The sequence below is a fragment of the Copidosoma floridanum genome, unplaced genomic scaffold (genome assembly GCF_036245765.1).
Source record: "Copidosoma floridanum isolate Cflo_tuat_1 unplaced genomic scaffold, Cflo_Japanese_pri ptg000008l, whole genome shotgun sequence".
Lineage (NCBI taxonomy): Eukaryota > Metazoa > Arthropoda > Insecta > Hymenoptera > Encyrtidae > Copidosoma > Copidosoma floridanum.
Window position 1 is genome coordinate 11,178,522 of NW_028321885.1, and position 27,946 is coordinate 11,206,467.

The 27,946-nt window shown below is 36.0% G+C and overlaps 1 protein-coding gene across 3 annotated transcripts in view; it reads left to right on the top strand.

Annotated features, from left to right (window-relative positions):
- osa (trithorax group protein osa) overlaps window positions 1-27,946 on the top strand; it is a 528,215-nt gene that overhangs the window by 22,819 nt on the left and 477,450 nt on the right. For 2 of the 3 annotated variants that reach the window (XM_089589255.1, XM_089589256.1), the window contains exons 2-3: window positions 18,753-18,869; window positions 19,018-19,227. The exons of the other annotated variant lie outside the window; for it this stretch is intronic. In XM_089589255.1, coding sequence (XP_089445381.1) covers window positions 18,753-18,869; window positions 19,018-19,227 — 327 coding nt within the window. The remainder of the gene's footprint in view (window positions 1-18,752; window positions 18,870-19,017; window positions 19,228-27,946) is intronic. 3 annotated transcript variants of the gene reach the window in all.

Sequence of the window (27,946 nt, forward strand, 5' to 3'; positions counted from 1 at the left end):
GAGTCTCAGTAGCACGATATAATATACTTGTACAACTTAGCAGCAGTGGTGCTATAGCACACGTTTGCAGGCAATAAAAGTTACCTCTTCAGTTTGTGGAAAAATTGAAGAGGGAATATTAGTACAATTATAATTAGAAGCAGAATACCTTAAAAAAACACTCATGTGAGGTCAGAAAAACTCTAAGTTATATCAGTGCCGTTATTTTTTTTAACTCAGATTGAAATTAAATTATAGCATATTAAGGACGTTCATGACAGTTAGAGGGGAAATGTAGAGAGTGCAGTGAGGGAGGAGCTAGCATGTGGCAGCTCCGTCAACTGTTTTGAATGCATTTGTATATCTATATATAGGCGTCTGACACTATTTTTTTTATTTAACTGCAAAAGTATCTTGTCGATCTCTCCTTAAAAATTAAGAATAAGACCAGTATTATGGTATTACGTCATGCAAAAAAAAACTTGAAAAATTTTACATACCATTTTCCTATAAATTCCATCTTTACGTGACTTCTCCATAAGGTTACGTTGAAGTTTTGTCAACATTTAACATTTAAAAAACAGTGTTGTGAGACGATCTCAAATTTTACATGTGACTTTCTCACATCATTACGAGCATCATGTTTAAATTTTAGTAAGATCGTACATTGATGAACGCCCTTAATTTTTATCACATCAGATCAATGTAGATATAATTTGGGCACGGAAAAATCCATATAATGAAAGTAACACACTGATTATCGTGAAAACTAACTTTTTTGAACCGAAAAAGTTATATTATTTATTTATTTATTGATATGGCTGAGGATTCACGGAGCAGGGCTCCATGTTCCGGTGTAGCCTTAACAGTTTACAAGTAACATTACAAATTACAATACGCGTAGCTGTAACAGGGCTACCTTTTGCGCGCCCTGTAGCCATTGAAAATATAATATAATATACAATGAAGAAAAAAGAGAAGAAATAAAAGAAAAAAAAGAACATAGTAATTATTAAGGACCAGATCGTTTGCAGTCGAGCCAATAACTATTCGCAGTTTCGCAATTTATTAATATAGTGGACATATAGTGCCTGCATGAAACACGACCGCCGGTACATCTCACGCACATACAAGAGTAAGTTATTTCACAACTTTACACTGCCGTAGTAGAAAGCACCTTGTAGGTAGTCAAGTTTACAAGTCGGTAGCAAGAAATCGAGATTGGAGGCATGCCTGGAACCAGGCTTATCGCAAGGTCTAAATTAGCTAGCGCCAAGATAGCCAGGTTCTCCAGATCTCAAAATAGACGCAAGGAAAGAAAGAGTCAGGTACTCGATCCTGTGTGGGTAAGGTAACATATTAAGTCTCACATAGTCAGGGGTAACATGGTCGCGCTTACGTGTGCCGGTTGCGAAACGAATCGCAGCGTTAATGCTTCTACTTAGCTTCGTTTTGAGCTTGTCAGTGAGGGAGAAGAATAAGGACAGTAATCAAAGTATGGCAGAACCAAGGATCTAACCAACTTTACTTTCGCAACCGAAAAGAGGTTGCCGTCATGGTGTGTGGCTTTGAACGGTAAACGCTTAAGGTTACAGGCCTGTAGGGAGTCAGCAAGTATATTACGTGGTGATGGGGTGTAGCACCAGTCTATGTTGAAGTCGCCGAAAAGAAAAATGTTATCATACGCGTCATTACAATTGAGCAATGCTTCCTCGACCGTCTCGCACCAATAACCAACTTTTGGGGGATTTTAAACAACCGCACAAAGAGACCTATTAGATCCCACCCTTAACTCAGCAAAAAGGTACTCCGCTCTCTTAACATTAGTAGACTACTCAGGTAAGCTCGCAACAATCCTGCATTTTACAGACTCGTGGACATACATCGCTACACCCCCACCATCTCGATTTACGCGATCGTTGCGCAGTAAAGTATAGTGTGGAATTCCATACCATCTAGAGATGTCTCCGCATTACCTTAGATCTATCATACGCTGAGTGATTTATATTAACTGTAACACTGGACGAGACGCAGATTGACATCGTAGAATCGCTTTATTACGGCAAGAATTTGACGCTTGAGGACCAGCGCAAAAAGCACAGCTCTCCACATATTTGCACTCTTTTGCTGTATGCCCAAATTTCACGCATTAGCTTTTACCTCAAGCTGCGGGCTTTCTTTCGCAAGCTGTAGTTTTATAGCATTCGGGTCGAGTGATGCACCTTCTAATACTATTGCACTTTGACCTGAATATATCATACGTCCCTCTCCGAGTTGTAATCGCGATTGTTTAATGGCGTTCTTAATAGCTTCATGCGTAGCTTTACAATCAGGGTAATTTTCTTGAGCATCATCGCGTGGCCCTATGGTAACACGACTACTACCTCGCTGAATATCAAATGGCCTACCACGATCAAGCACTACTCTTCTCTCGACTCCTCCACCATCACCAAATTGTTGTGCACAAGACAACGCAGTAGAGACTACATCCGAATAGGTATGCGTAGACGAGGCTTTAAGCACAGCTTTTTTCATCTTGATACCTGTATTTTCAATTTTCATACACGTATTTTTAAGTGCTCGCAGATACATTTCCTGTGCGCGCTCAACCTCGACTCTGCACAAATACGCACTACATATTTTCGTCAATATCGAACTGAAAGATCAACCTATTGTCGATTTTGTTGCCGATCATGGAACGAGCGAAAACGTGATTTCTGCCGATCGGCATATCAAGCTAGCTGGCCACACGTGCGTATCTCTGACCAATTTTAACGTTGTGTAAAATTAACTTTTACTTGCATCAAAGTATTACTTTTGACCCCATGTAAAAGCAAAAAGTAGGCAATTTATCGAAAAAAGAGACCATAATTATCGCTGTTAAGTGACGACTTGCGTCAATAAATAATTCTTTCTTATAAATCAATAAACAATTCTTATTCTATTTTATTCCCAATGATAAAATTTTAAGACTCTTAAAAGAGTCATACTTAATAAAGGTCGTCACCTAACAAAGCTGACTGCGTACTTCGTGGCTCTCGGAAGTATCAAGTGACAACCGAAGTGAGCCACGAAACCTGAACACATGAAGTCAGCAAGTACTGGACCTATGGCAAGTTAGACAAAGAAGTTTAACTAAAACTTCGTGCAAGGTGCATTTCCTTGCGCGGCGTTTTTAGTTAGCAGCCCACTGCCGCTCATCGAGTGCAGTACTTCATGAAACAAATAGCTTGCTAAACAGTGACTGACTGTTTTTTTCCCTCATCACTTTGTAAAATCAATTTGTATCTGAATTAAATAGAAATGAATCAATTAACAACAAATTGAATAAAGTGAAAGTGAGTAAAACTATTAAACCAATTTACCTGAAGTGACTATAAATAAAAAAGGGGAAGAACCGCCAGACGACGGACTGATAGCAATGAAGTCTAATACAACCAAGGAGAATAAAACCAGGTATTTGACTTTTTATTATTCTAATGCACACACATCTACATAAACGAATCTAAAATCACATTACACTAAGGAAAGTAGACAACCGAATAGTGGACATACTGCTGGTCCCGTGGCCCGTCAGGGAGCGTGAGACTCAAGTCCACAAACATCCAGCTGTCACTGGATGATAAAGTTGAATAATTACAATTAAGTATTTAACAATCGCAAACTTAACAATAGTTATCATATAGTTAATCTTTACGTAAACCGTAAAATAAAGCGGCTGTGTCTGTTATCGTGGTGTGTTCAGAGCTTAATTAAAGCTTATAAACACAATGTATAAGTCGAGTTTGTTTATATATTTATAAATTTAGATTTCTAGTGTGGTTTGAGCACTGACAGTTACTACCATTAAGCCCCGCCGGATCAAAGCTTTTCTTACTATTAACTTTTAGTTTCTATGGAATTAATCCCATATTTTAGGATTAACTAAAAATATTCATTCAGTTCAAGAACGAATTGAAACATTTTTCTCCATTATAAGGATACGTCAGACAAAGTATAACTCTCAGCACCGGGAATACATAACCGCTGCCTTTTATTTTATGCATACAGTTATTTATGGCCGAATGATATTTTTTAGACGTTTTTAGATTTTGATCGAGAAATTATCGTAAATACGTGTTTATTAACGTTATTAGGTGGTTTATCAGGAAAAGTTAGAAAAATGGCTGTGAAATTGTAAAAAAAAGCTGAGGAAAAGCTGTGGGGTAGCAAGGGGTGGCGTAAGGAAGTAAAATTGGGCGAACGTTGGAATAGTCTAATGTAATTTTGTTAAAATTAACGAAAAAACCACAAAATAACTACATTTTTTAATGGCGTGCTAAGAAGGCTCGAGGTTGGGTAGTGGGAGCAAGAGGCAGTGGGAAAAGGTAAATTATGACTTTACCCTAAAAACTGTATAATATGGAAAGATATATCTTTCCATGTGATAAAGTAATTTTGGAGGTTCATCCAAACCCCCTCCACACTGTCAGTGAAATTTTTTTCTCTCACCCCCCCCCCAATAATGAAATCTTTGCTTTGCTTCTCAGCTATTTTAACAAAAGAAAATTTTGAGGAGTTGAAGACAATCTCCCCTCAGACCCCCCTTGCGGTTTTTTGCACCCTCTCGCTACCCCATCCGATTGTATCGTAATCGCGTCAACTAATAAGGTCAAATACGTTTGTCTTGATATAGTGATTTTGGAGTCTTGCAATACCTTATCCTTTCAGTTTCTTCCAATTTTTTAATAACTTAATTAATTTAGATTTTATAGAAAAAATCGTATGATAATTTTATCATATTTTATGGTAAGTAATTTAATTGATTCGGTGGTAACTGGAAAAATAAACGCAGAAAACAAAATTATACCTGAAAATTTATTATTCAATCTTCGTTTAAGTATCTGTCAAAATAAGTTTGCAAGTGTATGTCTCCTAATTCATATTTACTTTAAAAGTTTATCGACTGTATTGAATTTTCTAGGTTATAACATCAAAAATCTATATGAATACAAAATTTTAGCAAATTTTTCCTTCACCTTGAGATTTGGCTTGGGTGGGTTGGATTAATTTTTTAAAAATCTGGAATACGTTTGGCAATTGTACTGTTAGAAACGAATAACATACCGATGCATCATACGAAAACAATAAAAACAATATATGATTATATTAAGTGTTGCCGATTGAACTTGCTCAATCTGTTGCCGTCGTCTCACTATAAGTTCAGTACCAGTGATTTCCAAAGAGTTGAGCTCGTCCTGGGTCTGGTTGCTGAAAACTGACACTTTGCTGCCCTCACTGACGTTACTGCCTATGCTTGAAAGGCTTCCTCTTCGTCCTCTATCTGTAACAACAGGCTATAGAACGTTTAACAGTCCCGGTTGGCCATGAGACACGTCTTTGTGGCCCTCCCCCTAAAATCCGTGGGGCCAGTGGCAGTCACCCGGGTTTTCACCGGATCGGAAATGCCGGCAGATTCTCTCAGAGAGGTTACCGCCTGGGGTACAAGTTCAACATTGACGTTCTTCATTTTTTATTCTTCTTGAGATCGTGTTGACTGTCGAAAGTCGACACTCCCCTTTTTTCCGAAAATAACTGTCTGGAAAGGGTGAAAACCAACGTAGCAGTCCACTTCGTTGCCGAAAATAGGCGCTACTTGCTCGGGCCGGCCAAGAGTAGCTACTCTCCCTCAGTTCCATCCGCGGAGACTGCCCTGGCGTTGTGTAGACAGTGTAGAAATGGTGTAGGTGTGTAGTGTATGTATATGTTGGTATACTACAGTCATTCCAGCGAGACGAGCCGCAGGCATACAATCCCATGACTGGCGCAGACAACCCGACCAAATGAGCTATTGTATACAAGGCATTAAAAGTGCCGCTATGTAGCCTCCTCAGTGGTAGTTTGCCGAGATTAGTCAGCCCACCACGTCTTTTTTTTTTGTTCATGAGGCTTGCAGCCACATCAGATACGGTTACCCAGACTTACCTGGGCCTCATTGTCTGGCTTTACCCACCACCGCGCCACCAGGCCCCCCACGCGAGCCAGAGAAAGACCCTACCACACGCAAACCGAAGCAACTAGTGAACATACTTGTGTTTGTTTAGTGAGAGTGTAATGCATGTATCTGAGAAGAATGTTATATCCGCCGCTTACTTTTGTACACGATAGGGTGGAGAGTGGTTAAGATCCATCAAGGCTACCACCATACCAAGACAGCAGGCTGATTCTGAGTGGCCTAGACGAAGGGTCAGCCCCTGCCGGCCCTCTCAGTCAGCTGGTTTTTATTCAGGGATCCAGACAATGGTAGAGGTAGTGATGGTGGTGGTGGTGGTGGTGGTGGTGGCAGTGGTAGTGGTATGGGCGTGGTAGTGGTAGTGATAGAGGTAGTAGTACAACGTATAGTCGTACAACTTAGCAGCACTTGTGATATAGCACACGTTTGCAGGCAATGAAAGTTTCTTCTCCACAGGCCTGACTACTTCTTTTGCCAGTAAATTCAGTGCGTTGGTGGTATTTCCTGTAAGAAATGTTAAATCTCTAGCTGGAACCAGTGATGCCTGACGGGATAGTACAGAAAAATAGTTTTTGGGCATGATTGTGCTGGCTATTTTGTTATTTAACAAATAGTGAAAATTGACAGGACTTTTTTTTCGAATTTTGTTTATAAGTTTTTATTAAGCAGTGAAATGCAAAAATATCTTGAAAAATATTGTTTTTCATCAAACTATCTATCGATTGGTGCTCGTTTAGTTATCTGAAACCTATTTTTCACATAATTACATAGCAAAAAAAATTAAAAATTGCAGTTTAAAACTTTATTTTTTAATCATAATTAACTTTTACGTTTTTTAATTAACACTTCTCAAAGTTTTAAATTGGATACTTCTTATCGGGATCTTTAACAGTGCGCAACGACTTTAGTGTTACATTAAAACTGATGTCACCAAGCGATTGTTAATTTCAAAATTTAATTAGTCGCTCTGAACTTAACAGTAAATTTACATCAAATTTACACAGAATACTTGATTTTAGATAATTAGAACCTTAGATCTTTCACATAAACGAAAAAAACATTTTTTTTACCCTTTTTTTTTAGATTCAATTTCTCAACATAAAAAAATGAATGTCATTTTGTTTTACAACTTACGGTAGTGAAATCAATTTAAATAATAAAGTATATTTTTTTCGCAATTAAAAAAATTACGTCGATAACTTTTTTTCGACAAAACTTTTCCAGTTAAGTGTTTTTTACTACTGTCAAGATTTTAACTGCTGTTTTAAATAAAAAAAAATTTTTTTTCTTGCAGAGTATTTTTTCTTGTTATACATAAGTTAATAATTTTTCGATACATAAACAATAATTAAATTATGATCAGTGGAGTTCTAAAGTATTTTTGCAATGTAGTCTCGCCATAATGGGTAACATCAGTGTGAAAAAAATTCCAAACGCACAAAATTCATACCCGCTCTCACCGGATCAATGGATAAAGAATGTCAAGTTTTTTCTAAGAAGTGACATTGGCGCCAAAATCAGGACTCATTTTCTATCTGTAAAACGACTTTACATTCGACCCACTCTTCGGAGAACACGTCAAAGTGTGCAAGTATAATTTTTTTTTAAATTGATAATGTATAAAAAATGATTAGCTTATGTCAATCCGAAAGAAATTTTTTTAAGTTAAAAAAACATTAAAAATTTAAGCATCCGTTATAAATACTAAACTTTCAATGAACTTTTTTCAAAACACGTTGTCGCCAAGTTTTTTTCTCAATCTCGTATAAAATTACACTCTATCAAATAAAAATAGTTTTAACATGGTAAATTCTAAAACATCAGAGTTATATCAATTTGTGTTGATGTAAAAAAATTGAATTTAAAACAACAATCGGGGTCAAATAAAAACGGAAAAACTATTTTTTCTTTCACATCAAACTGTTTAGTATCCATCACAAAATTTATTTAAAAACTTGATCCAGGTGTAGTGTGGCGTTTAGGGTAGCCAATAAAATTTTTATATCAAAATTTTTTTTTGACAGCATTGCCTATGTTAGACAAAAATCATGACTTGTGGTTAATAATCCATATGAAATATTGAGTGCCAAGTTTAAAAAAAATTTTCATTAAAATCATGTAAAAGCTTATAATTTTGCAAAATTGATATGATGATATGATGAAGGGTGATTTTTACTATTTAACTATATAACTTAAGGAAAAACAGGTTTTAAATAATCTAACAAGCACTAGCTTATAGACAATTTAATTATTATTATTATTATCATTATTATTATTATTATTATAAACATTATAATAATTATAAGCGAGCGAATCATCTTCAACTATTTTTGCAATACGATGCTCCAAAAAAATTATAAACGACATTCAAAGAAAGAATCTTGTCAATTGTTACAATTCGTTTACTAACAAAAAAAAACTGTCATGATTATAACCCTAAACTATTTTTTATGTATTCTGAAAAAACACGAAGTCATTTTAACAATTTTTGTCGTAGCAGCAGATAATTCCTTATCGACGATCATTTGAGGCTCATCTAGCCGCATAAAATATATGCAGCAAATAATTACTAAAGAAATTAATAGTATTCGGGTTATAAGCACTTGTTTATCAATTAATATTATTTATTTATAATAAATAGACTTAAGCTTACTGGGTTAGTTGGTCAGATGCGCTTGTTCATTCACTGATATTATTAAGAAGAAAAAAAAAAACTGCAACTCTTCCTACTATGTAACGAAGCTTTGTTAGTGTTTCTTTTTTTTTTTTCAAGGTATTTTTAGTGTTATTTATAATCTAGTAAGTGTTTTTAATTTTTTACTGATCCGATTAGGTTGTGCTGGTTTCTCTTCTAAGCCATCGATTTACACAACGTAGATGGAAATTTTAATACTTAAAATTAATTATGAGCAAAAATTTTATAAGCTTTAATTAATTTTGATTAACGTTTTAAAATGGTAGCTATAAGAAAAAATAATCAAAACTGGTGGACAGTGGGTGCTTGGGTGCCCAAGTGTTAAGTTATACTTCTATAAAATTATATGTTGATTGAACAATAGAATTATGAGTGTAAAAATATCTTATATGAAACAATATTGTGTACGAAGGTGGTGCAATGATTGTGGAAATGAGTATACCTTAGGTTGATTAGGTATGATTTCAATTAATATTTTAATATTTAATACATTAACGATTTTACACAATATATTACTTTACAATATAATATAAACAATATATAAGCTGGCCAGTACAAGACTACGCTTCTATTGAATCTTTCGATGATTTCAAAACAACTTTCTTCTGCCTACGCTGATTAAAATTCTAACTTCACTCTTAAATCTGTCAAATACGTTCACACACGTATTACTAGTCAATATTGAATACCCAAAATTTAATTGTATCTAGAAAATTAAGAAAAATCATCTGACAGTACCGCTTTTTTCAATAGGGTAGTATTACATACCAGTGAATGTCCCTTCAAGATGTTCTTTACTCATAGGCTTTTTAGACAGGTATTATTTACATCGAACATATTTTCGAAATAGCATAAAAAATACCCCAAAAAAATTGCAGATCGTTTAACTGTACTTTTTTTTTTTATATGTTAAATTAAAAAAAAAAGATTGCAATTTAACATGTAATCTTATAAAGAACTAGCGTAAAATTGCATTTAAATGATCTTTATAACTGATGTATCAACTCTCCTAATTTTTGTTTGTATGAAAGATTACTTTTAGATAAACCTAATTATTTTTGAAGTAGATCTGTAAGCGGTCTTTTTTCTGATAACAAGAAAAAATGGGTAAAGTATGCGTAAAAACGAGATGTACAAGTACATTCATATGGGAAAAATAATTGCCAGCGTTGCTGAAAATATTAGTGCTCCTCCCACTTTTTTGAACTTTTCTCTTGCGAATTATGTGATGAACGTCCGTATGTCAAAAAATCATCTCAATCACAATGGAAAAATTGCGAAAGAATAAAACGCAATAAAAATTAGTTATTGTATTTATACAGTGCAAATATTTTTTTTTTAATTTTTGAAAATTTGAAAAAAATGTAAAAAATTCTGGAAGCAATCATTTATTTATTTTACAAGTAACAAATTATTGATAAGTTGATAAATGTTTATTAATGTATAGAAAAGCTGCTCTGCTGAAATATACTAATTTTTAAGTTTTCGAAAAAAAAATTTGACAAAAAAAATTAGTTTATTAAAAAAATTATTCAATAATGAAACTTATAATTAAACCAAATAAACAAACATACAGTAATAAAAATTGACATTAAAAATTAATCACGAACTACAAGGTGACATGCAGTAATCGAATTTTCTATGTTAAGACCGCTCATATTAGAGTGGGTAATGGCCTCGGCTGTTATGCAGGTCAGGGATTTGTATGTATTTAAAAACTTTTTTTTTCGGAATTGGTTAAAAGAATAAGAAATAAAATTCCAAAAATTCAAAGTGTGTGCTAAGCTGTCTGGCGTGGCTTGCTGTGGTGTGGTGTACAGTGTACCAGCGCGGGATAGTACGGCAAGGGGGGTAGGGTGAAGAGGTAGTAACATGAAAAATTCACTTCCGTCAAACTTTTTCTGAAGGTCACCTATCTGAAATCGTTAATTTACTCTAATGCGCTTACAGAAGCATAACTTTAATAATTAAGAAAAATAACTGCAGATGTAATTCGACGGTATAACTACTAAAAACCGAAACTAGTTAGCTTGCTTGGCTCCGATATACTATCTCTACTAAGATACAAACGTTATATGTAAGGTGTGAAGCGGGCTTGGGTTAAGGAGGTTTAATCATTTTTCTGGGGGGTGGTGAGCGGGTATGCGGGGGCTCCCATGAGACAACGTACTGAAGTGAGTTGTACTAACTGTGTATGAAAACGTCCGCTCACTGCATCACGGGTAATTTCACTGTGTTAAACTTGTCAGTGCTCAAAGGTTAAACCATTTAATGTTATCAAAAAATAACGGTAGATGCTTTAAAGCAGCTAGTTTCCGATTGTTCGAGTAAAAAACTTAGAAACACGTTGTTTGCATGATAAAAATTAACATCAAAAAAGTAGAAGGAGTTTCAGTTTTCGTCAACAGAAGTGTGTTAGAAATTTTGAAAAAACAAACTTTTTTGCACAGCATTATAGTTTAAGGTCATGATAAGGACTGTGCCAAGTTTCAGATGATGGTATCAAGTTCAACAAATTCTAGAAGCACTTTTGTAAAGACGTCTTGCTCCGTTTGAAAAGACCAGCTGACAGCAGCCGATGCTTGGTTCTCTCCCATACACTTAGCATAGGACCTGCTCGTGACTTTACTTACGTTTGTACAGATATTTCTTCCAAATGCCTGACAAGGTACATATTTTTTGATACAAGAGTCTTTCGTAGGAGTTAAGCTATCCACTCGAACTTTTTTCTTATCATGAATACATCTCTTGCCTCGAAATTTGTGCAACAACGGCTGAATAATCGCTCTCACCCATAAGAAAAGTGCTAGATAATGCGTTTTTAAGAATTTTTTTCTTGAAGATTTGGCTGGTAAAAATGTCGAAAATTCATGTGTACTTCAAGTATGTTAAAGTACAACATTAATGTTTTTTCAGTGAGTAAATACATTTTCTCAAAAACGACCGAACCCCCTTAACCATATCACATTGTGAGGGATAGTAGGAGTAGGAGGATTGGGGTAGAGACTCTTTTGAGTTTTACTTGAGCTGTAGTTACGCCAGCGTATAGAAATAGTTTCCGAATATCTAAAGTTCTAAATTCTGCTTTACTAGGAATACTTTTCCTAACTTGACTGGCCGGAACATTGTTTTGGGAGACTTTTGATCTTTGTTAATTAGGCTATTAACTTTCTGCACATTTTTACACCAAGAGCATCGTTCAGCTCTGTGCTTACGAACTTCTTCTTCAGATCTTTACAATAAAAGTTATGCTTGTTTGAAATATTTGTTGTCAGCTCACTTGTACATTGTTTTAACTAAGCCTACTGTAAGCCTTTTTACATACATATTACAATTGCCTGCATTGATAATGTAATATAGTAGCACATTCTTCGCGTGAAGAATTTAAAAAATTGGCAGAAGCAGTAAGTATAAGGCACGTGAGGTCTGGCCTATCATAGCAAGTGACTGTACTAAAATTCTAAAACACTAATGATTTGATAAGAAACTCGCTATATCTATCAATTTGTCGTCTAAATATTGTTTTTTGTTAGATAGGTAACGTAATGTCAAGTTTATTGATTATAATCTGCATGCCATTAAGAAATGTAATAGTGATTCAGTACTGTAACGTATTACATGGAGATACCCCTTATACTAGAGCTCGCAACTATTCTATCTGAGCTGCCTAATCAAAGCCACTGACGACGCTGCTCATCTGACGGATATAATAGGCTCATGCCAGTCCACTCATGTCAGCTCAATTGTGCCTACTAGTGCAAAATTGCACTTTGCGCCCTTAGTAAGAAAAACATTATACGCAACTCGAGAATCAAGATACAAAAACTGTGCCCTTTAGGCGCTCATGTACTTTGTGCCCTAGTAAAGTAATGTACCATTAAGTAATGGAATCATTTGTTTTTAAACATTCAAATTTTGATTGATTGATTGATATTTTAACTTCTAGGACTCTCTTTTGGCCTTTGCCACACAAGCGACCTTTTTGGCTTTCAATTTTTTTGTCCTGAGCGCACGCTGTGCGAGTTTTTCGTGCGGGTCCTTGAAAAGTTCCCCGCAGACGACTTGGTCATCCATCCTACTGAGTACTATTTATAGGACGCAGCGATTGTCTCAAGCACACCCTAGCTATTATCAAGCTTAATAGAAATATATTTTGTCCAATAAACCGTCTAATTCGCTGTACCAACCTTTTTATAGCCAACAGAGACTTTTACCCGGTGAGCTGGCCAGGTGTTGGCTTTTCTTCGAAAAGAAAACCCCTGGAGGTCTACACATCGCCAGAAAATTTTGCGTTTGAATTTGCGCATTTTTTTAACATTAAATAGCTCAAAAATGCAATCATACTCAATTTTAAATTTTTCAGAAAATGATGCTATAACTTATGTAAACAAGCCTACCAAATTTCTAGACGATTGCTTATAAACTTTTTGAGTTCTAAGCAATCACTTTTTTTCAAAGCTTAATGGCATATCGTATAAGAGTTTCTGCAATCATCCAGTTAAGATAAAACTGACTAAAAAACATTTTGTTGAAAGTTAAAAAAAATAATCTAATCGTGTACGACATCAAATGCTTGATGTCATTTGTGTGCGTGTATGTGTGTCAAAAGTGTTTTCAGCTGAGTGCTCCACGCGTGTGCTCTGAGTGAAAAGCGCATGCGCCGCGCTAGAAAAAGACGGTAAGACTGAGCTCCGTGCTCTCCCCGGCTTAACATCGCTCCGCCTAGTCAGTCTGCAACTGATCTGCATCACAAAAGGGAGTGAGAGCCAGTCACGCTGCACTGCGTCTCTTCTCCCTCCTATGTAAGAAAGTCAATGTACGCGAGTGTTAAGTTCCGAACGAAAATTAAAGTTGATTCAATAAAAAGGAAGTCGCCTTTTTATTTACCCGCGTACACTACAATTTCCAAAGGTTCTCGTCATCTCTTGTCCGTCCTTCCGATCTGGCGCAACAACAGTGCAGGAGCACTGCCTCCCGGGCACCATCCTGTACAAATCGCAACCGATTTTATAACTGTTTGTTTTAAAATTATAGTTTTTACTACACGTATGAAACTATATAACTATAAAACTTTTTTAATATGAGCTTCCGCTTACTCATAGCTTAAAAGCATCATCTGAAAAAGGTGTAATAAACACATGATCATTAAGTTTCAATAAAAAATTATACGGCATCATTTGCTAGCCTTTAACTGTCGTTGACATATTATTAATTTAAAGCATTCTAGCTCGATGTGCTGGAACTGACGACAGTAAGTAACAAGTAATCAAGTACAAGGTTTACTTGTCAGCAACCGTAGGACATTGCTATCTGCAGGTAAGTAAACTGATCACTGCAGAGAAACTCGATGGAAGCGCAAAAAGCCATGTTGCCTTTTTTTTTATCTGACGTCTAGGCTATTAGCCGTGTTCTACCTACCTCAAGTGGTCTTATTCTTTTCTCGAATAATACTCACCTTATATATAAAATAGTTTTATTTATTAGCTCTGTGTGTATATTCCTGTTTACACTTATCTGTGCGATAGTATTTTAAAATATTTCCTTAGTTTTTCTCTGTCCGCCTTTATTCATTGAATTTAGACATTTTTAAGAAACACAATTTCTCGCATCACTACATCCAGAGTCGACTGTATTTTTTTACCGTCTTACCGTGACAGCCTATTGGCTTAGCCACTGGGGCCACCCACTTAGTGTGTGGGGGTGTTGTATTGTCGCACCCATTTACCAATCCCTTAAGGGGGTAGTGTCACAATGTATAGTCAATGCGTGTTCTGAAATACATTACGTGCTCTAAAACAGGCAAGTGAAAATAAATGTGGCAACCCCGCATGAGGCGAGAATCCTCTGTATATCTATAATATAAGTATAGATACGTTCGGAGGTTATATTATACGTCAACATTGAGTTAGTGGTGCAATCTCCGTTGCAACATCTTCACGGATCTTCAAATACACACTTTTAATTTGTTATAACCAAACAACGGTGAAGCTACATGTGCTGTTCTTGAAATATGATGTTTAAAACATACTATTTTACACTATATTTCAATTTCAGCAAAGCCTGAAATTTTTTTTAATCGCAATCCGTAAAATACTGTTTTTCCGATAAGAGTCCGTGTTAAATAGATAATTTATTTTTTAAAAACGGTGAAGCGAAGGTATTTTAAATTTAAGTGTGTTATTATACATATAATTGTTAGCTTAAACAAATTTTTTCAATGTGTTCCTAAATTTTTAAATTTTGTGAAACTACCCCCGTGATTGATATCATATCTATGTAATACCTTAGGCACAGTGAGAATATCTCTAGTGAAACACCGTGCCAGTTAAGCTGACATTCTCTGCACCAATGGGCATTGGGTCCACTTGCCAATGTGTAGCCTTTTCCTTGTAGATAATTTCGTATTTCAGGACGTCCAATCTTCACCAGGTAACCCGGCGCTTTCTGCCGAAGCATAGAATTCCAGCTAATTAGCATCCCCAAAAAAGCCCTATATTTCAGGGACCACTCCTCACCGGTAAGGCCGGCGATCCCTGCCTGGCGCATCAGATCCGCTATTCACTACCAATAACCCTAACACAGTTTCGCATTCACCCAAACCCGAAGACCCGGGGGGCAAGGAAAAAATCTTGAAATTACCCTGAAGGAAAATTCTATGGAAAAACCCGCCCCACAACAGCCGGGGTTTCATAGGAACCTTTTTCCGATGAAAACAGTTTTTGAAAAAATCTGCATTCACTGGAAATTGAACCCACAACCCCTGGAACAGCATTGTATCAGTAACAAGCATGCTTACCACTGAGCCAACGCTGCTCCTCCTAAACATGAAGTTATTTAAGGACATGTAACAAGTCAGTTTATTATATTTTGCCATTCTGGGCTCAGAGTTTTAACTAGCAGCTAAGCACAATTGTCTTATTTTAATACTACGAATTTGTTATTAACGAAATCGGGCTATTCTGCATTAAATAAGTACTGGTAAAGTGTGTCCTTGAAAGATTATAATCTCCTTTATATAGACTGGAATTTTATACTGTTTGCGATAGGAAACGTAAACAGTATACAGTGAATTTCAAGACGTACTTTTGTTTTATCTCAACTTTCAACCACCACATTTGCTTGTAGTAAAGTAACATCTGAACATCGTGACCAACCCCGAAGACAAAACTTACAATCGTATTACACAGCCGATGCAACTTAAGGAAGTTAGGTGTAATTTACTTAGCGATAAAAATGTTTGAAAAAAATATACGTTGTAAAGAAACATTGCATGGATATAGTTACCAACTTTCAACACAATCGCATCTACAGATTACGAAAAAAAATTAATTAAGTTTCCCATTTTCGTCATCTTGAACATGAGTTCAAATGTAAGCTGTCAAGAAAGTTGTAGAAAAATACCCATTGCGTTTGGCGTAGCGATAAGAATGTTTTGAAAAACTAACATGTTACTTATGACAACTTCATTGAGATACATGCAAAGTTTCAACAAAATCGCGTCTGCAGTTATGGAGATATTTGCACAAACGTAAAAAAATTTGTTTCCTACTCATATGCTACATTCATGTGAGAGACAAGGACGCACTAAGTATACTGTCTACCATTAGCTAGATTTTTTACGTGTCTCAATGCACGGAAAATTGTTGTTACTAAAAAAACAGGTCTTATATGTTAGTGGAATTACTTTCGATACTCCTTAGAAAAAAAATTTGTAGTAGTACAGGTATATTTGCAGTGGTAGTATCTGCATCACCGAAAAACCTGTGACGAGTCGGTTTTATAACTATACTAGTACAAGTTTATTAATAGTGTTGGTACAGAAGTTTTCTGTACCATGGATAGTCTATTGAATTTATATACTGTGCACGGCTTTCTACTGTACCGCGCATAGTACACGCGCTAATAAAGTGGAGTGATGTATATATATGCATGCATGTATGGAATTGCCACTGTGTCATTTTGTTTACATGTTGCGTAATATGTTTGGCTCAATAATTATTATTTGCGAGTGAAAAACAATTATGTAACACGAAAGTGACTACAAGTGCTTACTGCACTAATCACTACATTTTATCTAGTTATACTCGTATCTTGTTACGCGTTAGCCGGAGGTTGCGACTAACGCATTTGATTTAACTGTTGAATACTATGCCACTAATACTGTACTGTATTTTGGAAAGGATTGGGTTATCCGGGTATTGTGCAGCGTCTAGTGCAGCAACAGGTAGTGCAATACAGCTACCAAAGTTGAATAGCTTTTTGTTGAATTACGAAGCACTCTGTAACATGCAACACTGAGGCACTACTCTGTTACAGCCACACTCGGCACTACACTTACCGAGTCACGACACCAGGCACATTTGAATATTTACTGCCTATTTATTCATGTAAATAACAGCCATTTAAATTACATCAAGGGAGCGGCACATCACAAAGGTGAGGACCCATGCATCATGGCTTACTGTTACTACAGAAACTTATTATATCTTAGTGTCGTTCACCTGATAACTCACCATAGGGGAGTCGGGCTGACTCTATATGGTATTAAGGTAAGGTAATTTGGAACGGCTGTTAGCACACTACCCAACACGCAACACCAACACCACGTAATGTCACCTACCAGAATATTACCGCTGACCGTCCTCTTGATCTTCTCGACGATGCTGTACGTGTCAGTGGACACCGGGGAACTTGGGTGGCCGTGTGAGAGCTTTCTGGTGTGTATGTGGCACTGGGTCTTGGAGCTATTTCCACACGGTGGCTAGGCAAGCGAGAGTCTGCTGAAGCCGCGCCGCGCCGCTCCGGTGCTAATCTCGCAACGAGCTCAAGTGTCTCTCTTGTCCCGCCGCGCAGGCGCACCACATCTTATGCGGCCCACCACACACTATCAGCCAATACAGCACTATACAGTGGCCTCCAATACTAGGATTGCTCCCGACACACCGACAGCTGCCGTTCACGGATCCACTCTCTCAACATCGCATACACGCGCGCGCACACACACACACACACACACACACACACACACACACCCACGCACCTCTGAAATACACGTAGGAAGCACGGGAGAAGGTTCAGATCAACTTCTATAGCTACTCTTAACGCTGTGGCCTCCGAGCTTCACACCGGGATTCCGTACCTTACAGCAAGCTACATGCAGGAGAGAGAGAGAGAGCTAATTACGAGACTCTCGCCATTTATTGTTGTTGACAAGGGCTCCGTGACGTGTTCGGATATATATCTAATTCGCCACGTCACAATCTATACATTTTATAATGTATTGTGGTGGAAGCTGATATCCTAACCCCTTAAATTTTTGGCCAACCACTGCTGACAAGATGGATGAACTTTATTTTTTTTTTAATGAGAAATATCTAAACTTGGAGAGTATTTGTTATTTCTCACTTTTGTAGGTTATTTTTTAATAAAGCTAATTATAATTGAACGGTGCACGTTAAGGTCAATTTTCCAAACATGTCATAGTCGTTTTTTAATTTTAATATCAAAAATATTTAGCAACTAATATTTTTGCCTCTTCATAATGATTTGCTTATAAAAAAATAATGTTCTACGAAGGCATTTACAAGCATTTTTGTCACCGTTAAAGAGAACGCACCAGCCTTATACTGCAATATATGCAACACATGCACCGCAGGGCACATCCGAGATACCAATCTATTTTAAAACAAACCCTTCTTGAAAATAATTCTCAAGGTCTTAACCAAGTCTCTAAGTGGTATGTTTTCGAATACACTGTATTTATCAGCATTAGGCAACAATTTAATATGCAATAGATAGCGGCCTCGTTAATAACTAACACAAATGAGTGACATATAAAATACATTAATCTAGTGATATATAAAATAACTCAAACTTGTAGACATAAAGAATTACTTTAGATTTCAGTGATATCCTGGTAGTTCAATTAAATCTATTAATGTTATTACCACACCATCTTTATAAAGATTATTACTGTACCATGTGTCTTTATTTATAACAACTTGTACTTAAACTTTAAAATAAATTAAACACAAAATTTTAATTGCCTGATAAAGTATTTTGTACTAAATATCTATTGATTTTCAGGGTTCACCTCGTTTGCATCATGGTCCTGGAGGCACGAATCCTTCTACTGTATCTTATCCATCATATAGCCAACGCTTTACTTCGCCTAATAGATCTAATTCACCGTATAATCACCAGGTTAAGTTTACAGGAAATACATTTTCACAATTTGTATTATTTTTGACAAGAATTTTTAATATTAAGTTTTTTTCTTTATCCACATAAACGTATGATCATTTTAATTGAAAATTAATAAAAAATTGTTTTATTTATTTTTCACTTTTAGTTGAGTTCATACTCGGTATCATCAAGTCATTCATCAAATTTATATGCTGAACAAAGAAATTGGTCTCAAAATACATCGTTAAGTACATCAATGCCACCATCAACTAATCAGTCTAACTCGTCTGGTCAGTCACCTCAACGTGCATTATCTCAATCTCCTGCACCACAACCATCCGCATCTCCACAACCTCAAACTTCTAATCCGTCACAGGTTTGTTGATAATTAATTACGAGTATGAATCGTTCTAATCATAATTATAAAAAAAATGTTTTTTTCATAATCAATATTATAACTAAGCAATTTTCGTAAGTAATTAGTAAAAAAATAACAGTAAAATAACTTTTTACTAAAGGCATATATTTTTTTGTTTAACGCTATTCTGAGCAACTAAAAATTAGTAAAACGTAGTAAGTGATAACATTTTTAATATATATGAAAATTACTTCTCAGAAGACTTTTTAATAATAAAGAAAATAATGCACTTATTCAGTAAAACATGGTTCTTAAGTTGTAAAAGAAGACATTTTAAAATTTCACTATACCTATACTTTTGAGTAACAATGAGAAAGCACGTAACTGCAAAAATAATATGACATATGGTAAATAATGGTTGAGATTCTACTGTATCTGAAACGATAAATATGTGACAACCAACAAATAATTATTCCAACTGACAATTAAGGTAGTAAGGTTAAGACTTTATTGTATGCAACTTAGATTTATAATTTCATTTCAACGGACAAAAAAGTTTGTTTATGTAATGGACTGGTGTTTTTTTATTTTAATTGCTCAAGGGGATGACAAGACATCAAAGATTATAATTTCAGGCTGCATTGAAAGTGTATTCTTAGAAATTTTATCTTCTTGAGAATATAATTCAGATATAAAAACTTTCAATAAGTTCATTAAATTATTTCGAATAATGTTTCAATAATCCTAAAAAATCGGGACCCAACTTGGTTACAAGATTAAGTAATATCATCACCCAGGATCCCACTCGACTACTCCAAGATATTCAACATCTTAACCTTTTTTTTTACTGTACAATAAAAAACCTTTATTTGCCTATGTGCAATTTTATGTTGCTTTTTCTAGATGTAGAAATTGAAACGTTTTCATTCGATTCAATTCAGAAAATGATTTGTGAATAAAAAATTTGGTAAAAAAAGAAATTTCAATTAAATTTGATTTTTTTATTTTAAGAAAAAAGACATATACGTACAAGTATACATATAATTTTTCTTTATCTATAATAAATAAAAAAATTACTTCTCCGTATTTGTAAGTTGTAGTTTCCAATATGGTCGATTAAATACATTTAAGCGTTATGTTTGTTAATGAAAACTAAACTTAATACTATTAATCTCTACAAAATCATATAGATAAGGTATGTTGTACTGAGAAAAATATTAATGTATGAAATTACACAACTTTTACTTTAAATTATAGTTGTAGGGGTTGGCGTGCAAAGCGCATGGAAAAGCAGAGCTTAACTAATATGTTTCGATGATTGATCAGGACATACTAATATGCATGAATGTTGCGCAAGCCCCAGCTCAGACTATACGTATGTACTGAGATTGGAGACAATAGCATGTGAAAATAACCTATTACGTACTTTTTTCAATGTAAAAATTTTTTTTTTTTTTTAAATTTATGTTTACGTCAGCCATATTGAATCAACAACTTTATTATAAATTACGAGTTTTACCTTAAATTTGAAATAAGAAACTTGAAAAATGACATCTACAACAATTAAAAATGCATAATAAGACTTTTTTAAACTTAGGAAGTGAAATTATTATTTATACAACAATTAAAATCAAATTATTTTAAATTCTTGATTTTTGTGCGCCATATTGAATCGGACATTTGGATTTCCCAAAAACTAACCTTAGGTTCGTAATCAGTGACTAAAAACCCCTGTATGGCAAGTTTCAAGAAAACTGTATTGAAAACTTATAAAGAATTTTTATTCTTCAGTAATTTTTTCAATGTTCATGACAAATTATAATTGTTCATAACAATATTGTTCATACTTGGTCGAATTATTTGTAAGATAAAAATACAAATAGTGGTATATTTATCCTGTCTTAAGATTTATGATTTTAATGCAAAAAAAAAACTAATTTACTTCGCCCACTGTATACCCCATGTATCTACCCTGGTCTGCAGCTGTATTCACCGGTGCAGTGGTAACACAGTTTAATGCGTCAGCTATTTCAGTGCTTTTGTAGCGTCTATATGCTTCATGTTCTCATTTCCTTACATTTTTTCCTTTAAGTATCTGTCTTGTGGTAGTATATGTACAATAAGAACGAAACGCTACAAAGTAATATTACTTGTTGTATTTACATTCATGACCCATATAGGGTGCGTTTGGTTGTTAGATTCGTTTGGGCCGTTTGTTTAATCCCCTAATTTTCATTTTTTAACAGACTTCGCACTGAGTAAACACGTAGATAAAACAAAAAAAGGAAACAGATGAGAGTATCCAAACGAACGAACGATGAAAATCGAATGTACCCGCATGCTAAGATGGTAAAACAATAAGGCTTTTTTTATAATAGGATAATTCAAACTAGCCTTTTCTGCACCGTATCGATATCTTTTTTTCCACAAAACATACATATATATGGTAGAAACAATTTATGTTTAGTTCTGCCATGCACAGGTAGGTTTTGTAGGAAAAAGTGTATGTATATGTACCATGTATAGTATAGAACTGGGATCAAACCTGTATGAAGTAACAGGAACAAAAATATATATAGCATTTGTAAATATATTTATCAAGTCATAACGCAAAGGAACAGCGCGTTGTTCCTAAAATAACCTGATCTGACCTATTTTTTATAGACATATTACTCAATGCTATTTTTATTTTTGTTCCTGTTCATTGTATCGTGAAAATAATTTTAAGTTTCCAAAGTTTTAATCTTTTCATAACGCCGCATATTTAAAATTACTTACTATTTATCATATAGCTTTTTATTTACTATTCTAAAGTATTATGCTGACGGTAAAGTAATATTTTATTCTGTAGTTCCAGAGTGTCATTTTCCATGTGGTAACACTATTAGGTTTTGCTTTTGGCTTGGTCAAAAACTCCACTACCTTTCTCCACGTAAAAGGCAGACAGTAGTGGTGTTGAAACAAACAGCCTAATTTTGGAGACAGTATTAAGAACGTATGCATTTTCCTATAGTATAGTTCAAATAATTTCTAACCAACAGTTATTATTAGACTTGAGGCTTATGATATTATTGAATGCATTATTTATAGTTGATCAAAATGGATCCGAAACATAAAGAACTCCCAAACGAAATATCCAAATTACATGATGAAAAATGTTGCAAATACTAATGTCGGTTTCGTAAAGATAAAGTATATGGATAAACTATAAAAACAAATAAAGAGATTAAAAATTTTTTTAATTGTATAATTTATTAATCTAACCAAATCAAACTCTTTATGCTATATGTTATGTAAACCTGAGACTATCATAGAGCAAACTGAATAAAAATTAAAGCTCCGAAGAGCAGAATTAATCCTCAATATTTAATATGCAAAAGCTAATGATTTTTTCGCAAGAACGAAGTTATAATGTACATTTATCTCAAGCTTTATCCCAAGTTTCCATCAATAAAGATTAAGCAATTTCATCAAACATGCAATTATGACAAGATATCAATTATGACTGATGTAGCGATCGAATCTTGATGTATTTACCAAAAGACTTTTTCCGCCCTCAGGTGGTTCTGAGAGGCTGGTACTTCCTCGGGCAAAAAAGCAGTTTTCCGATACTCGTTCGAAAAGTCTCCTTTACGAACCTCGTTACGGACCTTGCCTTCGGCTCGGACCGCAAACCTCTCGGTTCACAAACAAAGACTTTTCAAACTCGTAGGAAAACTACTATTTTATACTAGTGTGCGGAAAATAGGTGTTTTCCACACTGTTTTTAGTGCGGCAGATCAAATTTCCCACACTGATCATGTAAAAAGTGTGTGGAAAACTATTTTCCGGTGTGCGGCAAAGATTTTTCATTTTCAAGTGTGCGGCAAAGATTTTTTATTTTCCAGTGTGCAGAAAACTGTTTTCCAGAGTGCGGAAAACGTTTTCCAGTGTGCGAAAAATCATTTTCCACACTCCATAAAATATTGTTACAAAAATTTCTAAAAAGTTAACGAAATATCATACGTTATTTGAAATGACTTTTCATACTACCAGCAAGCTGTGTTACCGACACGGATGAGAGCCAAATCCTGTAGCCATCCATTTTCTCTTATAAATTGTATTCTATTAAATTATACTTAATTAAACAGTTGAAACACAAGTTTTTTTCAAATAAAATTGTAAAATTGTAATAAAATTAGGTTTATTCATATAGTTTTTCGAAAATAAAAATTATCATTTTTGTTGAAGAACGGTTATTTTATTTATTTTGTACCCCCCCCCCCCGCCGGGGGCTTTGCCCTCTGGTCTCCCAACAGGAGCTGCCGCCCCTGGACCCCGCACAACCTATCTTGTGAGTTAATTATTTTTTACTTTATATTGAACTATTTTTATTAATTCAGAAATTTATTATATTAATATTAATTGTATCCAACTCATACGGATGATATGCAAAGTGCATAAACTTCAAAATCATTATTTAAATTAGTTATTCTACTATGTATATCAATTTTCCTCACACATATTACGAAAAATGTTGTACGTAACTCGTGCGGACGATTTCCCACACTCGTGTGATTAACTCGTACTCGTGGCCGATGCCAGTAACTCGTGCCCTGCGATCACACTCGTGCCACGCACTCGTGCGCTCAACTGGCACTCGTTCCCAGCAACTTTGGCCACTTGTGCGCGTCAATCACAACTCTTGCGGGAAATCTTTTATTCCGCACTTGTAACGTAAATAACTATTGTTCATTTCCAAATGAAATCGATGCTGTCATGTACATCTGATAAAGAAAAAATTTTATGAAAATCGAATACCTATCATAATGGTATTTTCGACAGAAACAAAACCAGAGGCAACAAAAGTAAAAGTATTCATTAAAAAACTATCAGACCAAGTTGATTTGCGGCTTCGTGATAAAATTGTAAAGATGTTTTTATTAGAGAAATGTGTCAAAGCTTTTACTAGATACTCATAGGGTTATATTATTACAATTCGAAAAAAACTGACATCGAGGAAAATATCCAATCACAGAAATATTACCCAAGTTAGAGACTGTTATGGGGTAAGTAACTATTCGGTCACGAATTTCGGGAGCTCCCGCCTATCGTGCCAGGATCCCCTTCTGATGACTCCAATCGGAGTTTTGATTACAGGTGAGCCCATCCAGGCAGCCGGGCAGGCTTAACCATTCCTAGCGTAGTGTCTTGTCCCTCCCGGAGTTTGCTATCATCGCTTTCCCTTCAGCTCGACAACTTAACCTCACTTTGCGCTCTGACTGGCCTCGCTTCTGGAACTGAAATTGCTATTGCTCGCTGCTGTACTGCTGGCGCATACTCCTAATATGGCATCGACTCGTCTTCGTGGTGGGACTACTCAGAACCTTGAAGAAAACAAGACCATAATTGGCCATCTCACGCAGAAACCTAAGAAAGTAGATGCTCGCTCGCCGCCCGTGCCAAACTTTCTTCCTACTGGCAAAAACGCCCGAGTACTAGCTGACATTTTGTCGTCCCTTAATAACTACACCGGAAAAATCTTAAAAATAAAGGACGATATAGCAGGGTTTAGGCCATTTGTAAAGTCTATAGTCTCTGAAGAACTTGACAAAAGAGACAAAACAATCTCAACTGAGCTGGAAAACATGAAAGCCAGGCTAAACAATGTAGAACAGTCCGAGGAACTCAGAGACAGACAATATAAGAAAAGATAGGAAAAAAAATTGTGATACGTAAACTGAATGGAGAGCAATTAAGCCTAAAAAGCGTCCAGATCTTTCTATCTAGGAATCTAGGTATTACCCAGAGATCAAAAGTACATCAACTATTCAAACAAAGAAAAGTGACAATATTGTTATAGCCAGGCTCGCAAATTTGGATGACAAAATTAAAGTCATGAAAAACAAATATAAACTAAAAGGTAGCCCTGTCTATATAACTAACGATTGTACTAAGATAGAAAGCAAAATACAAGCTACACTGTTTAAATTAGTCGATACCGAAAGAATTAAGGACCATAACGTAAAAGTCGGTTTGAAAAGATTTACCATCAACGAAAATAGCAGTGTCTGGAAGTAGGGGGAGGGCCTGGTCCCGGAGGATAGAGTTGAATAAAGATTCGTTGCAAGGATGAACTGACGCTTCCCAGCTACAAGACCCTGAGTTCTCTATCACGTTGGGGGCTGGCTTTGGCCAGCAGCTCTTTTGGAAGGTGTGAGGCGTTAAATACACAGACTATAACGGCGGCCTGCTCGAATGAGCTCACTCTCTTGGAGCGGCTTTGAGCTATCATGTAGTACCCGCATTCGCCTTCAATTGTGTTCTGGAACATAAATGGATTTTCTAATCTGCTAAACTCCCCAAACGAAAATCTTGTTAAAATGCTTTAAGGTTGTGCAATGCTTAGCTTGTCTGAAACGTGGATGGGTGAAAAAATGAAATACCTTCCAGTTCTGTTCTCTGAATTCACCGTTGCTGATCACCCAACGCTGAGGACTTATGCTGCGGGCAGAGTCAGTCGGGGCCTGGCGATCCTCATTAGAAAAAAAATCGCTGGGTCCTTTTCTTCTACTAATGGTTAATGACATGTTCATGGCTGTTCAATTAGCTGTTCCATTAGCGAAAAAAACTATGCCATAGTCAATGCATACATGAGGCCAGCCATCCCTAACATTTTTGAACAGGACTTGGAAAACCTGAGCAACTTTATAAAGCGTCAAAACGACATTCACAACACTTTGATTGTCTGAGGAGATTTTAATTCTAGGATTGGATTAGCAAACCAGTTGCCAGAGGAACTGTTTGAGGTGACATAATTTTTTCCACAACGCTGTGCTCTTGACCTAGAAACCAACAAACGAGGGCGCACCCTGACCGAAACGTTTGAAAACCTAGGTCTATTTGTGCTGAACGCAAGGAGCCAGGCCGATACTCAAGGCAACTTTACATATGTTAGAGGCTCAGGAGCCAGCACTGTTGACCTAATATGGACGAGATGCATAGATGTCTCTTCATTCGTTGACATTAAGGTTCTAGGCCTAAGAACCTTGGACCATCTCCCGGTAGCAGTTTATCTACAGTCTGAAAGCACTCTGATAGCTACAGCTCCATTGATAAATGCTATAGTAAAAAGACTAAAATGGGATGCATCAAAAAGTATGGGGTTTAACGACGCCCTATGCTCGAGAAGAGCCCCGAACCTACAAAGCATCGAAGCTGACAACAAAACCCTACTAAAGGAGATCTAGAAAGTGGCACGTGAATTACGTATGGAACAGGTATCTCGCGTTGGTACAAGTGGATCCTACTACCCCAAAAATGAACCATGGTATGACAGTGAATGCAGGAGCTCAAACAAAGAAAAAAAGAGGGCCTATCTACAGTGGCTGTACGGAAACTCAGAGTACCACGTATTGTTCAAGGAGGCTCTACTCAGACACAGAAAGCTAATAAAGAATAAGAAAAAAAGCTTTGTCCGCAACCAACAGCTTCGTCTTGCTGGAACAAAAGACGCTTGAAGCTTTTAGTCTGCTGTTAAGTGGCTAAAGCCGCGAAGTTCAACTCCCTGCCAGCTTCAAAAAAATGATATAGAATACTTTTATAGAAACATTTACCCCCAGAGAGATGTTACATTAGTAAACTTCATCGATTGCAGAAATCCGCTTTTTGATGCTGAAATAGATCTGAATGAAGTGAAGAGTGAAATGGAAGGTATGAAGAGTGACAAGGCATCTGGCCCCGATGGAATTACGGCTGCCTTCTTTCAGGCTATGCCAACTCATTGGCTTGAATATATGCGCAGCTTGTTTAATCGTATCTTGGAATCTGAGACAGTTCCCGAGAGCTGGTGCTGCAGTGACGTGGTTCTCCTGTTCAAAAAAGGAGACAGGATGGACATATCCCTGATAAACATAATAACAAAGATTTTTACCTCCATTCCAGCTAACAGACTATCGGGCTGGTGTGACCAATGTAACATCATCCCCAAGTGCCAGGCGGGCTTTAGAAAAAACTATTTATGTGACAACGCGCATTTGACTGAGTGACCCATCCTGTGCTATGGAGAACACTTTATGAATCAGGAGTTAGCTCTAAATTTATACAAGTGTGACAAGACCTGTACTCTAGAGTGCATATTCGAGTGAAGCTAAACTCCGGTTCCAAATCAAGTAAGATTGAAGTCACAGAGGGTGTGCTGGAACACTCTGAGTCCCACTCTCTTCTCACTACTCCTATACAACATCCTGGACTTTTTCAAACAGGCAAGGCATAACATCAATCGAAAAAAAAATCGAAATTTTGCCATTTGCCGACGATCTGATTATAACAGCTGCGAACCACTCTGACCTATAAAGTAAACTCAATACGTTGTCTCTATTCTGTCAATATAAAAGTATGATCGTTAATACGAAGAAAACCAAAATACTAATACCCAAGAACTCAGGCAAAATCAAAAAGAAAAAGCCCTTCAAGTTTATGGAACAGCAGCTGGAAGAGGTCAAGGAATTCACATACTTGGGTGTAACATTCTCATCTTCGGGTTCCTTGGCACCAAATACTGCTAGAATGCTTACTAAAGAAAGAACTGCAGTTGGTTTTGTCTGGCAGATTCTGTGCAGCGGACACAACAACAGCTGGTTGGCAAGCAGAAAGCTTTTTGACCCTCTTGTCACCTCTACTGCACTGTACGGTTCTGGCATCTGGCGATTATCCCAGTCCAAGGAGATAGAGCTCATTCATGTACTATTCCTAAAAA